This window comes from Monoraphidium neglectum (assembly GCF_000611645.1).
Source record: "Monoraphidium neglectum strain SAG 48.87 unplaced genomic scaffold scaffold01930, whole genome shotgun sequence".
In the NCBI taxonomy this organism is placed as follows: domain Eukaryota; kingdom Viridiplantae; phylum Chlorophyta; class Chlorophyceae; order Sphaeropleales; family Selenastraceae; genus Monoraphidium; species Monoraphidium neglectum.
The window spans coordinates 1-11,269 of NW_014011698.1; the positions used below are offsets into that span (position 1 = coordinate 1).

At 65.1% G+C, this 11,269-nt stretch overlaps 2 protein-coding genes across 2 annotated transcripts; both read right to left on the bottom strand.

Moving 5' to 3' along the window:
* Window positions 1-330: 330 nt before the first annotated feature.
* MNEG_9423 (Qa-SNARE protein, Tlg2/Syntaxin16-family) lies at window positions 331-1,165 on the bottom strand (the record flags this gene model as incomplete). Its single annotated transcript, XM_014042104.1, has 3 exons — window positions 331-373; window positions 642-863; window positions 1,128-1,165. The coding sequence occupies 3 exons, from the start codon at window positions 1,163-1,165 to the stop codon at window positions 331-333; spliced, it is 303 nt and encodes a 100-aa protein (XP_013897558.1).
* Window positions 1,166-3,577: 2,412 nt separating this feature from the next.
* Window positions 3,578-8,720, bottom strand: MNEG_9424 (hypothetical protein; the record flags this gene model as incomplete). The annotated part of the gene is made up of 14 exons (XM_014042105.1): window positions 3,578-3,856; window positions 4,131-4,388; window positions 4,734-4,943; window positions 5,175-5,213; window positions 5,472-5,521; window positions 5,906-5,989; window positions 6,158-6,202; window positions 6,461-6,605; window positions 6,909-6,998; window positions 7,293-7,304; window positions 7,850-7,935; window positions 8,165-8,243; window positions 8,354-8,544; window positions 8,675-8,720. The coding sequence occupies 14 exons, from the start codon at window positions 8,718-8,720 to the stop codon at window positions 3,578-3,580; spliced, it is 1,614 nt and encodes a 537-aa protein (XP_013897559.1).
* Window positions 8,721-11,269: the final 2,549 nt, after the last annotated feature.

Genomic DNA, 11,269 nt, shown 5'->3' on the forward strand with positions numbered 1-11,269 from the left:
CCCCCCACCTTCCGAATCTCCGTGTCCCGCTCCTCCACCAGCGACTCCGCCTGGGACACCTTCATCAGCTGCGCCTGGGTGAACCCGGGATCCGCCGCCGCCGCCGCCCCCAGGCTGCTGCCGGGCGCGTCGTCCTCTATCAGGCCGATGCTGCTGCCCCTCTCGTAGCCTTTCTGGGCTTCAATCTTGTTGAGAAATCGTGTCTCCTCCTTCCTGTGTGGACAAGCGGTTTGATTTGGGGATGTTTAGAAGGGAAGTCATCCCTCACGATGCTGATAGCGGCGACGGGGGCACTGACCGCTGGCGGCACGCCACCGGCCGGCAGCGGGCTCAGGCCAAGAGCCTCTGCGCCTCAGCCGCGGCCTTGGGGCTGCTGCATGCAATTGAGAACCTCCAACGGTCAACGACTGGCCCCATCCACTCCCCAGCGTCCCCGCAGCGTTCGAGTTCCGCACGTCCAGCCGTGCAAAAGGGCGCCCCGACGGGTGCCCTCGGTTCGTCCCCTCTGCCGCGCACAACCTGCCTGGCAGCGCACCCAAGCAACAAACAATGCGCGCAATGAACCCACACAGCAACATCCACGGATGCATAATAACACGACCACCACTCCCATGAGCCCGGGTCCACTGCCCTGTCCCCACCTGAACTCCACGCTCAGCTTGAACAGCGCCTGCGCCAGCTGCCGCTGCACCTGCAGCCGGACCGCCGCGTCCTCCTCGCGGCCCCCCGCCTGCTGCATCGCGCGGATCTCCCCGTCCAACCGCCTGAAGGACAGCTGCACCTCGCGCGTCACGGCGTCGACCTGCGCGCCCGCGCCGCCGCCGCCGTCGTCGAAGCTCACGAGCAATGCCTTCCCGTGGTACCTGCGGCGCAAGGGGCGCGGGGAGCGAGGCGCGGGCACGGGCGCAGGCGCGGCGTGGTGGGTGCGGCAGGCGCGGTCGGGCAGTGTTTGGGCCCCGCTGCGGCGCTCAAGAGCAGGAGGCGTGGCACTGACGAGGTCTTCGAGGCGCCCGGTCGCGCGCGTGCCGCAGCGGACGCACAAACACGCGCAGTTGCTCCTGTGCGGCGCCTCGCACTCCCAGAATACGCAGGCCGAAGGTCGAGGCCCCGAACGCGCATTGACTCACTCGCGCAGCTTCGCGATCCGCTCCCTCAGGACCCCCATGTCCCCTTTTATCTTCTCAGACACCTGCAACGTGAGGGGTGGGCGCGCGGCGCGCGGCGCCCCGGCGAGCAGTCGCGGCGAGGCGGCCTGTGCAAGCTTTCTTGTTTGCGGGGCTTTCAAGGAGCGCCCTGGCCCAGGCCGCCGCTTGGCACGCCTTGGCGCTGGGGATGCGGGCTGTGGCCGGCAGCATTGTGTTTCACTGCAGGAGCTGGAAGCCTGTGCAGGGAGAGGCCGCCGCCTGCAACCAGCAGCAGCCAGCTGTGGCCGCACAGCCCCCCGGCCGCCTGCCACGCGCGCACACCTGGACCCATCGAGGGGCGTAGCCCGCAGATATGCCTGCGCTGCCCAATTCGATGTCCCCTTCGCTGCCGCCCAGCGCCGCACCGAGCAGCTTCGCTGTCGCGCGGTCGTTCTCGCTGCCGAGCCTGGGCGAGTCGGCGGCAGGGGTCGGGTGGCATGGCGTGTGTGTGTGCGTGGTTGGCACTGCGAGGCTGCCGCAATGGGCAACGGTGCTTGCCAGCCTGCTTGTCAGCATTGAGGTGTCCCAGGGACGCCCGATGCTCGCATGTGCCAAAACAGGGAGAGAGGGGCGGAACCCCCTCAAGCTGCACATCAATTATGTTCAAACAGCGCAAAGGCTTCAAAGCAGTCCGTTCAAACCATCGCTGGGAGCCGCAACGACCTCTGCTGCAGCAGGTGCTGCAGCGGAAGGCGCAGCGCGCGCCGTGCGGATCAGGTCTGCGCTCACCGATCTTCCGCCAGGTCCGGCCTCGATCGCTTCACATCATTGCGATACTTTATAAACTGCTGCGTGAGGTTCCTGGTCGTGCCTATCGCCTGGGACATCGCTTCCCAGGGCCTTGCCAGGGCCGGAGACGCTATGATGAATCCAGGTGCATCCCCAGATCAGCTAGCACGCGATCGGATGGGACCGCGCGAACCAGTCTGGCCGATGAGCCCGAGCTCTCGCGCTTGTTGAACACCACGTCCCTCTGTGTGATTGAGGAGCTTTGTATACTGATTAGTTATTTGATTGGATTGCAAGGCTTATACATGTGATTGGAGTGGGTCCTGCTTGTCGACAGCACACCACCGTCTGCGCACACAAAAGTTGGTCAGCGCACCACCTGTCAGCGCTCAGCGTTGCTCTGTCCCTCCTGCTGCTAATGCTCTGTGGGGCAGCTCAAGGAGCCTCCACTGATCCACACCTCAAAAGAGCATCGTATGGCCAACACACAGAAATCTTTGACCGTAAAACTCCACTTTTTGACATTTCAGCTGTCGAGCCTCCCCACGTGCCCACTGGAGTGGTTGCTTCCGGGCGTCGGCGCGGCCGGCAGCTGTCCCTGCTTCGACGGGGTCGGGCAAAGGCGGCGCTGCCATTCCGCCTGATTGCGGGGTGGACAACGCTGCGCGCCACTCAGCCCCAGCAGCTCACACCCCTTGGCGCATTCGCCCCCACTTGGGCCATTAGCCAGGAAGCCTAACCACCAGCCGGCTGCTTTGCTCACCACGCCCCCCCCCCCGCCATAACCGCTTGCATAACAATGCATCAAGTTACAAAAAGCACTGCACACTCCGGACACAAAAGCCCGTGCGTCAAGCCAAGCGTGTCCCGCGGCGCAGCGGAATGCCGGCAGGCACCTCTGGCGCCCGCGCGCCACCGACGCCGCCGAAAACGCGCCGGCTCGGTCAATCAAGTTCTCTCAAGTCCTGCCGCCACCGCCCATGCAACTCTCGCACGAGGCACCATCATCATGTAATTGTTCGAACGCTGCGCCGCCGGCGCGGTTGTGACCCTGCAGCACCCGCTAGGCCAAAGCAATGGCTCAGCGCCCTGCTCCCTGCGCCCCGGTGGGCCACGATGACATGATGTAAAACAGCAGCGGCACTCGTCTGGTCACTGCAGGCGGCCAAAAGACTCGCCGCCTTTCTTGGCGATGGGATGCGGCACTCTTCGTCACGGGGTGGAGGGGGGCTGCAGCGGGCGCAAAGGCTGCGCACGAATGCGAGGGGGCCATCATCATCCGCCACCCACGCGCCGCGCAATCCTGATCGGAGTCTAGCGGGTAGCGGAGGCCGCCAGTGGTGTTGGGTTTTCAAGATTGGGCGGCGCTTGGTGTTTTTTCCAGGGGCGGCGGAGCTGCGTCGGCACCTGAGGGGGTTCAGTGCAGTCAAGGAGGCACAGGGAGGGGGCGCGTTCAGCAAGTGCGGATGAGGGGGGAGGTGGCGGCCCCAGCAAGGCGTTCCAGAGCCACCAGGTGGGATGCGGCACCGCAGCCGGCACCAGCCATACAGTGCGCCAACATTCATGGCCACGACGCTCGAAATAAAACCCTCCTGAAATGGCAATACCCCCAGGATGCAAGGAAAGAGTGGAGCTTGCGGGACTGCTGAGGCCAGCGCACCTGTTTAGGGCGTGCCGGCCCCGGCCTGGGCGCCAGCACCGGCCTGGGCGGTGGAGGGCGACGCGGCCGGGCTGGGGGAGGGGGACGCCTCTGCAGCGGCGCCGCCGCCGGCCTCGGGAGAGGGCGAGGGCGAGGGCGACTCGGCGAGCGTGCCGGCCTTGGCCTCGGCGGCCGCCTCGGCCTGGGCCTGGGCGGAGCCGCCTGCCTTGGCGACGGCCTGCGCGGCGGCCTGCGCCTGGGCGTCGGCGCCGCCGCCAGACGCGGCGACGGCCTGGGCGGCGGCCTGCGGTTTGGCAAGGCAGAGCGGGTTGATGCATTGGGATGTGTAAGTGAGATCATCGCGCTCTGAGCCGCCACATGGCGATGGAATTGTTGAGAGGTTTGACAGCAGCCAGCGGGTTGCAACAGTTGGTCCTCGCTGTGGAACAAGCACCCCACCACATGCCCGCGCACGCATGCACACACGCATGCACGCACACATGCACGCACGCACGCATGGATGCATGCACGCACGCACGCACGTGCGAGAATGCAAAACCAGCCCAACTCAAACCCACCGCAGCCTGCGCCTCGCCGGGGATGGGGGAAGGGCTCGGGGGGGCCTCGGCGGCGGTGGCGCCGCCACTGGGAGGGGGCGAAGCCGCCTCGCCGGCGGCCGGCGAGGGCGACGGGGACTCGAGGGTGCCAGACTTTGCCAGAGCCTCGGCCTCAGCCTGGGCCTGGGCGGAGCCGCCGGCCTTGGCGACGGCCTGCGCGGCGGCCTGCGCCTGCGCCTGGGCGTTGCCGCCAGAGGCAGCGACGGCCTGGGCCGCAGCCTGCGAGCAGGGAGCGACAGGGGTGCAGCGGGTGGGGGGCGTCGACCATTCGCTTCACGGAGCGTGAAGGGTGGGAGAGGTGGAGGTGTGGACGCTCAGACATTTGGTGGGCAAGCGGCTCACACAAATGGAGTGCGGCAGGCGCGAGCCTGCATTTGCGGGTCATGAGCAATGACCGACCTCTGCGATGAGAAGCTGAAAAGGCACTTGTTGTTTTTCAGTGAGAGTTGCTTCGAACATCCCCAGCCACTGGGCAGCCAAAACAAACACACCAGCAGGACCCATTGCAGTAACCTGGAAACCGATCGGCACGCCAGCACACGCCGTGCGTGTCCATCCACCCACCTGGGCCTGCGCCAGGCCGGGGATGGGCGAGGGGCTGGGCGACACCTCTGCGGCGGTGGCGCCGCCGGCGGGCGAAGCGGAGGGCGAGGGCACCGCGGCGGCGCCGGCCTGCGCGGCCGCGCCGGCCTGGGCGGCGGCGCCCGAGGGGGCGGGGGAGGGGGAGCCCTCGGCGGTGGCGCCGCCAGTAGGCGAAGGGGACGCCGCCGGAATCTGAAGAGTTGGGATTTGCGGTGGCGAGAGAGTGGCAGATATGAGGGTGGTAAGGGTTTTGCCGGCTATTCATATGAGGGTGGACGACACAAACGGAGTCCGCTCCGCATCAGCTGACACAATTGGGCGTGTGTGTGGAGAGTACGAGCAGTCACCCAGGGTAAGCAAGTAGTGAGCAGTGTAGCGGCCAGCACAGCGCACAGCAGGGCGTAGCGGTCCCGTCATGCTCACGCAATCAGCGGCGTTGGTGGCGCCGGCCTGAGACAGGGCCTAGAGCGGGGAGATGGAGGCGAATGGATGTCAAAGCCTTCCTGCCGTACTTCCAACATCCCAGCAGTTTTGATAGACCAGAGGAGACATGCAAGCAGTGCAGGCCCCGCCAGGTCGGTTGTAAATGTCCAGCGGCCGCACCGCAGGGCGGCGCTTCAACACAGGGTGGCGCAAGCAAGGGTTGCCTGGTTGCGCCCCAGAACACCCGCCGGGTTTCATCTATATGTGTCTGATTGCGTGGCTGCCTGAACCCCTCACCTGTGCAACCGACTTGCCATCACCGGTGGAAGCGGCGCTGGCCTGGGCCTCTGCGTTTGCAGGGCAGGGTGGACGTGGGTGGAGAGGCTTGGAGCGAGTGTTAGAAGTGACCTTTTCAGGGGAGGTTGGGAGCATGCGCTTGGGGAGCTGGAGGGCTGGGAGACATATTTGGGCCCGCCAAGGTGGCAGGAAGTGCTGTGCGCGTGCTCAGTGTACGTGCACAAGAGAATGTGTTGAGGCACATGCAAGCAAACACAGTGCTCTTGTACTGACCCGCAGGCCGCTGCTATGTGCTGTGTGCTCAGTTATTGCCGCAGGGCATAAGTAGCAGGGACGAAGCAAGCTAGGGTGTGTGTGCACAACACAGCTCAATGGATGCGACAGCAGCAGACGCGCAAATGCCGGTGCGGACAGAGGCAGGCACGGACGCTCACGCGCGAGGACGTTGGTGACGGCGCCGCAGCCGCCGGTGGTCACAGCCTGGGACAGGGCCGCCGCGAAGGCCTTGGACTCGTTGCCTGGGACAAAACGAAGGTGCGGCGAGATGGGGTTGCAGTGGCGCAAGTGAAGCAATGAGCAAGACCATACAAAGAACTGCCCCGTCCCCACGATAAAGGCAGATGTTTGTGTTGGCAGGCGGGTGAGCGTAGGGCGCGTGCCGGCGCGTGAGTCTGGGAACCGCTCACCGCCGGCCGCCAGAGCTTGTGCCACGGCCTTGCCGGCGGCGGTAGCTGCGTTGGTGATGGAGGGTGGGGCAGGGTGGGGCGTTGGGAGCTGCGGGCGTGAGCAGGGCAGCAAATTGCGGTCGCGAGAATCCTGGTGCCGGCCATGGACCCCAGCAGTGCGCTCAGCACTACGAGCTTCAAGACAGCCTGGTCACGGCTTAGATAGAGTGACGCCCGTCCGGGCCCGAGGAGCTTGCACGGCATGCGCAGAGCACACGCAGCGAGCTGCGCACGCAGGGGCATTTTTTGGGCCGGCCGGCGCACCCTGAGAGGGGTTGCCGTTGGCGTCGGTCAGGGCAGTTCCCAGCGCCTGGGACACGGGCTGGGGCTGGGTGCCGTAGGCCTCGGCGGTGGCCTTGGAGACGGCCTGGGCGGTGGCGCCGCCGGAGCCGAGGGCCTGGGCGATGGCCTGTCAATGGAGGGGGAATTTGGGGGTACCGAGGTTGGGTCAAGAGGTGAGCAAGAACAGCCAAGGGTTGGGGTCGAGAGGAAATGTGATGTGACGACGATTTGATTGATGTCATGATAAAGTGGGTTGATGTGGAGGGTAATGCGGGGCTGGGTTGCCACCCCTGATGGTTTTTCACAGCACATGCGGTACGTGCCTTTGCTGTAAAAGACAGGGCTATCACAGGGCTCTGTGTGCCTTGGCTCCCTGATATACAAAGCCATTGACAGTTCAAAACCTGCAAAGCTTCGAATGGTCGCGCACCTGAGCCTGAGCCTTTGCGTCGTTTCCGCCGGCGGCGGCGCCCTGAGCAATGGCGTTGCCGGCGGCGGCGGGGTTGCCCTGATTGACGGCCTGGTCAGGTGTGGATGGAGATGAGGCAGGGGGTGAGGGGGCAACTGGGAGCGAGCGAAATTCGCAGGGGTGGTTCGCCAGGTCTTCAGGTGCGGGGACATCCAGCGGGCAGCACTGCTTCAGGTGCTGTTTGCAGATTTGCATGGGGCAGCAGAGAGCGCCAAGCCCGACAGTCTATGCATGCCGCTGAAAATTAGGTAGGATGGCGATGCGCGTGTTGGAAGCCACTGCCGGTCTGTCGGCCGGCAAGGCTTTTGAGCAGCCTTGCCCAGGTTCCGTCAAGCCACTCCGCACCTGCGCGTACGCCTGTTTTGTCGGGGCCACGTCGCGCGGGGAGATTGATGTGGGGCAAGAGGTGAGGGCACAATGTGCGCGCACAGCGCAGGCGCGGATGTGGGGCAAGAGGTGAGGGCACAATGTGCGCGCACAGCGCAGGCGCGGGTGTGCTGCAGCGCTGCACAACCTGGAAAGAGCACATACAGACAGTCGGGCTGCAGCAGAGGGGGCTAGGTTGGTGAAAGGGTAGGTGCAAGAGAGCCTATGGCGGGCCAAATCAGGCAGAGGCTGCGCGCCTGAGCAATGGCCTCGGCCGCGCTGCCGCCACCCTGGTTGACGGCCTGGCCCTGGAGAGCAGAAGGTGACAGGGGCATAGACAAGAAGATTTGGGTGATGAGGCGGTTGCCATCAGAAACGAATTGGTCGTTCGTATTTGGATGAGGCGCCCGTAGCGTGGATCGGCTCAGGATGCTGATGTGCACAACATGTAATGCTGACCGCAATTGTTCAAGGTCAGCCGCCCATAGGAAGGCAGGGAAGATTGGTTGTCTTGGGTTCATGCCGTGCCAGCTTACCAGGGTGTTTGCAAACGGCTGGATCTGGCCGGCGGAGAACGCTTGGGCCAGGGCGTCGGCAAGGGTGTTGGCTGTGGTGGGCAGATCTGGGGTTTGGGGGGACACAAAACGGGGCGGGGGAAGGGGGCGGGCTGTTAGGGTATGCTGGAGACTTGATGGGTGGGAACGCTGCTGGTGGATTGCAGGGGCCTCGTCTATCAATGTCACGTTCAGCATGGGCCAGCAAGGTGCAGGCTGGGTTTGGTAGTGCAAGAGACTGCGCGCGGGCATTTGCGTGCGTGCACAGCGCCGAGGCGGTGCAAGACAGCGGCGCACCCTGCTTGGCCGCCTGGGCGACGGCCTGCGCGGCGGAGGATGCCTGCGTGCCACCCTCGGCGGAGCTCTTGGCCAGGGCCTGTTGAAGGGGGGGCACGGCAGGGACAATCAAGGCACAGGGGGTTTATGGATTGCGTCGGGCGACGTCATGGGGCCAAGGCCAAGGACAGCGAGCTTCAGGTGCCCCACCTGTCCAACGGCCTGCGAGCCCCCTTTGGCAGAGGCAATCGCCTGAGCGGCAGCCTGGGCGTTGCCGGCCGAGACACCCTGCGCGAAGGCCTGGGCCTGCGCCTGCGCCTGGGCGCCGCCGCCGCCGGCCGCGGCGTTGGCCTGCGACGCGGCCGCAGCGTTCTGCTTCAGCCTGCGGGCATCAGACGCCACTGGAGCCGTGTGGGGCCACAGAGGCGCGTGGGGGCCGAACGAGGGCGGTGAGAAGGAGTCGAGGGCATTCCGAGGACACGGCGGCAAACTCGGGATCATCGGGATCCGGGATACCGCGCCTTGGCTCACCGCAGAAGGAGATCAACAGGATCACGGAGACCTTGAGGTAGGACATGGTGGTCCTATGCGTGCAGGGAGTCGAGCAAAACCTGGTGCCGCCGAGACGGACAGACGGCGGAAAGCGAGCCGATCAAGCCTCGACTGAGGTGAAGAGGCGCTTGAAAACGTGGAAATGCAATGTTGTCGGCGTATCAGACGTCAAGAGGGTGTTGGAGCTGGAGCTCGAGGGGCGCCAGTTGTCACTGCGCCATGATCGCGCACAACCACCGCAGCCCGGGTATCAGATGCCTCTTGGCACCACGGCAGCTCGCACCTTATTCTCCACATTCTCCTTGCACAGCCGCAGATCTGTGCTAGAGTCGAGACGCTGCGGTGCGGCGCACCGCCTGGGGGCCGGCAGCACCCATGACGTCAGCTGCAGTTGGCTTCCAGGGATTGCCGACGGCGGCTCGGATGACGTGGGAGCCAACAGTCCCCCATACGGCAGCAAGGGGGCAGGTACACGTGTTTGGAGATCCAGGAGTAGAAAAGCACTGCTGCCGTTTGCCAATTTGGAGAAGGGACCCAAAGCTGCGAGCTGGTGACGGAAGCTCCAACGCGATGTCGTTTCCCGCCATTTTATGACACCTGCGCGCAGCCGCCTGCCGGGCTCGCCCGTACAACACTTGCTTCTGGCAACCCCAAATGATCACGGATTGTCTCAGCCATAATTACTTTGCGTCCCAGTGCAGCGCGTCGACAGCAATTGGCTGGGCTTTGACCGGACGACATGAAGGATGGCAGATTCTTGAGTACAGGTTGTGACAGCACCTAAATACCCCCGCTTGACCGCTTGAGTCCAGTGAGCGCTGCGGCTCCGGCCGCGGCTTTGAAAAAACATGAGAAGATTGCTAATGTCAAGACCCTGCCAGGATGCCCTGCATGCACTCAGCTAGGCGAACCAGCGCCACGCCAGCCGCACCGCTGTTAATGCCGCCCGGCCCGCGCCACACAAGTCCGAGGGGGGGGGGCGGCGGGGCATGCGGTCGCTCGAGGTGCCCCCTCAGCCACGCGGCAGCAGCGGCAGCTCCTCCCTGAGCCACTGGGTGAAAGACTCAGGCTCGCGCGCGATCTCCTCTGCCAGCTGCGGGGCATGACGGCGGTTTGGGGGGGCATGGCGCCTGAGGCGGTGCGCCTGTCAGGGCTGCACAACGGCCACAGAGGGGGGACGGTGGCCCTCCAGGGCCGGTGCCCGATGAGGTGCCGGATCGGCAATTTGCAGCGCTGTCATGCAGCAGGCTCACGGGCAAAGCAGCTGCATGTCAATACTTCAAAGCGCGCATGCATACGAGCCGACATGCGCGCATGCATGCATGTGCACGTGCATGTGGCTCACGCATGTCAGCGCACATTCACATGCGTGCGCGCACGCACACACGCACGCGCGCGCGCACACACACACACACACACACACACACACACACACACACACACACACACACGCACGCACACACACACACACACACACACAAAATGAATAAACCACACAACCGCACAACAACAGCGCAGACAGGCGTCCGTGCGGGTGCGCATGCTCGTGCGCAGGCATGCATGCATGCATGCATGCATGCACGCCCACAGACCGGCCCCACCTCTTCCAGCGTGGTCCAGCGTGTGCCGATGACCTCGTGCTCGTTCACGTGCACCTTCTCAGTGCGCGATGTTGGTGAAGCAAAAAACGCGCGTGCATGGAGCATAAAATAAGTTGGTGAACCGTTATGACATTCAATACCTGCAGGTTGCGGTGTATCACAACACCAGAGTGTGCAGCAGCTCTGAAGACACATCGCACGGGAGGCGGCGCAGAGCCAGCAAGCCTGGGGCTGCTGGCGCCGGGGTGCCGGCCGCGCGGGCGCACTGCCCCCCCCCCCTCCCACAACTACCTGCCTCGCCCCAGCAGCACCGATCACGTTCGCCCCACCCCCCTATCCTCGATCGCCCCTCCACACACCCCGAAAACGCGCCCACCCAAGCGCTTCGCCCCGCCCCCGGCCCCTCCCTCGCGCGAGCACGCCTGCACCCACGCCAAAGCGCCCACCTCTCCTTCGAACCCGTCCAGCCTGTAGCTCTCCACGAACTCGCAGTCGTGCAGCCGCCCGCCGCCAGGCAGGTCCTGCGCGACGCTGCGCAGGTGGCGCGCGACCGCGGGCGCACGAGGCAGGGAGGCGGCGACGCCCAGCTCCTCCAGCAGTCCCCTCTCCGCGGCCTGGTGGAACGTCTCACCTGCCGCGGGGAGGTTACAAGAGGGGCGATACGGTACATGACGGATTGAGCACTCCGAGGGAGGGATGTTGCGAGGATCGGCCAGGGTTTTGCAGTGAAGAGCGGGCCAAGGGCGGCATGCACAAGGCGGGCTTGGCCGGGGTGTGAGTGCTAAGGGAGGGGAGAGGTTGCAGGTTGGCATGGGAGGGCCAGGTCTGGCTGCGCGTCAGGGCGTGTGACCTGCAGGCGGCCGTGCCAGCGGCCCTCAAGCCGCGGATAGTGGCGGGTGCTGGCTGGAGCGGGGAAGATGGGGGAGGTTGAAACGGCGGAGGGGGCCTTCTGCCCGCGGCCGCGCGCCTGCAC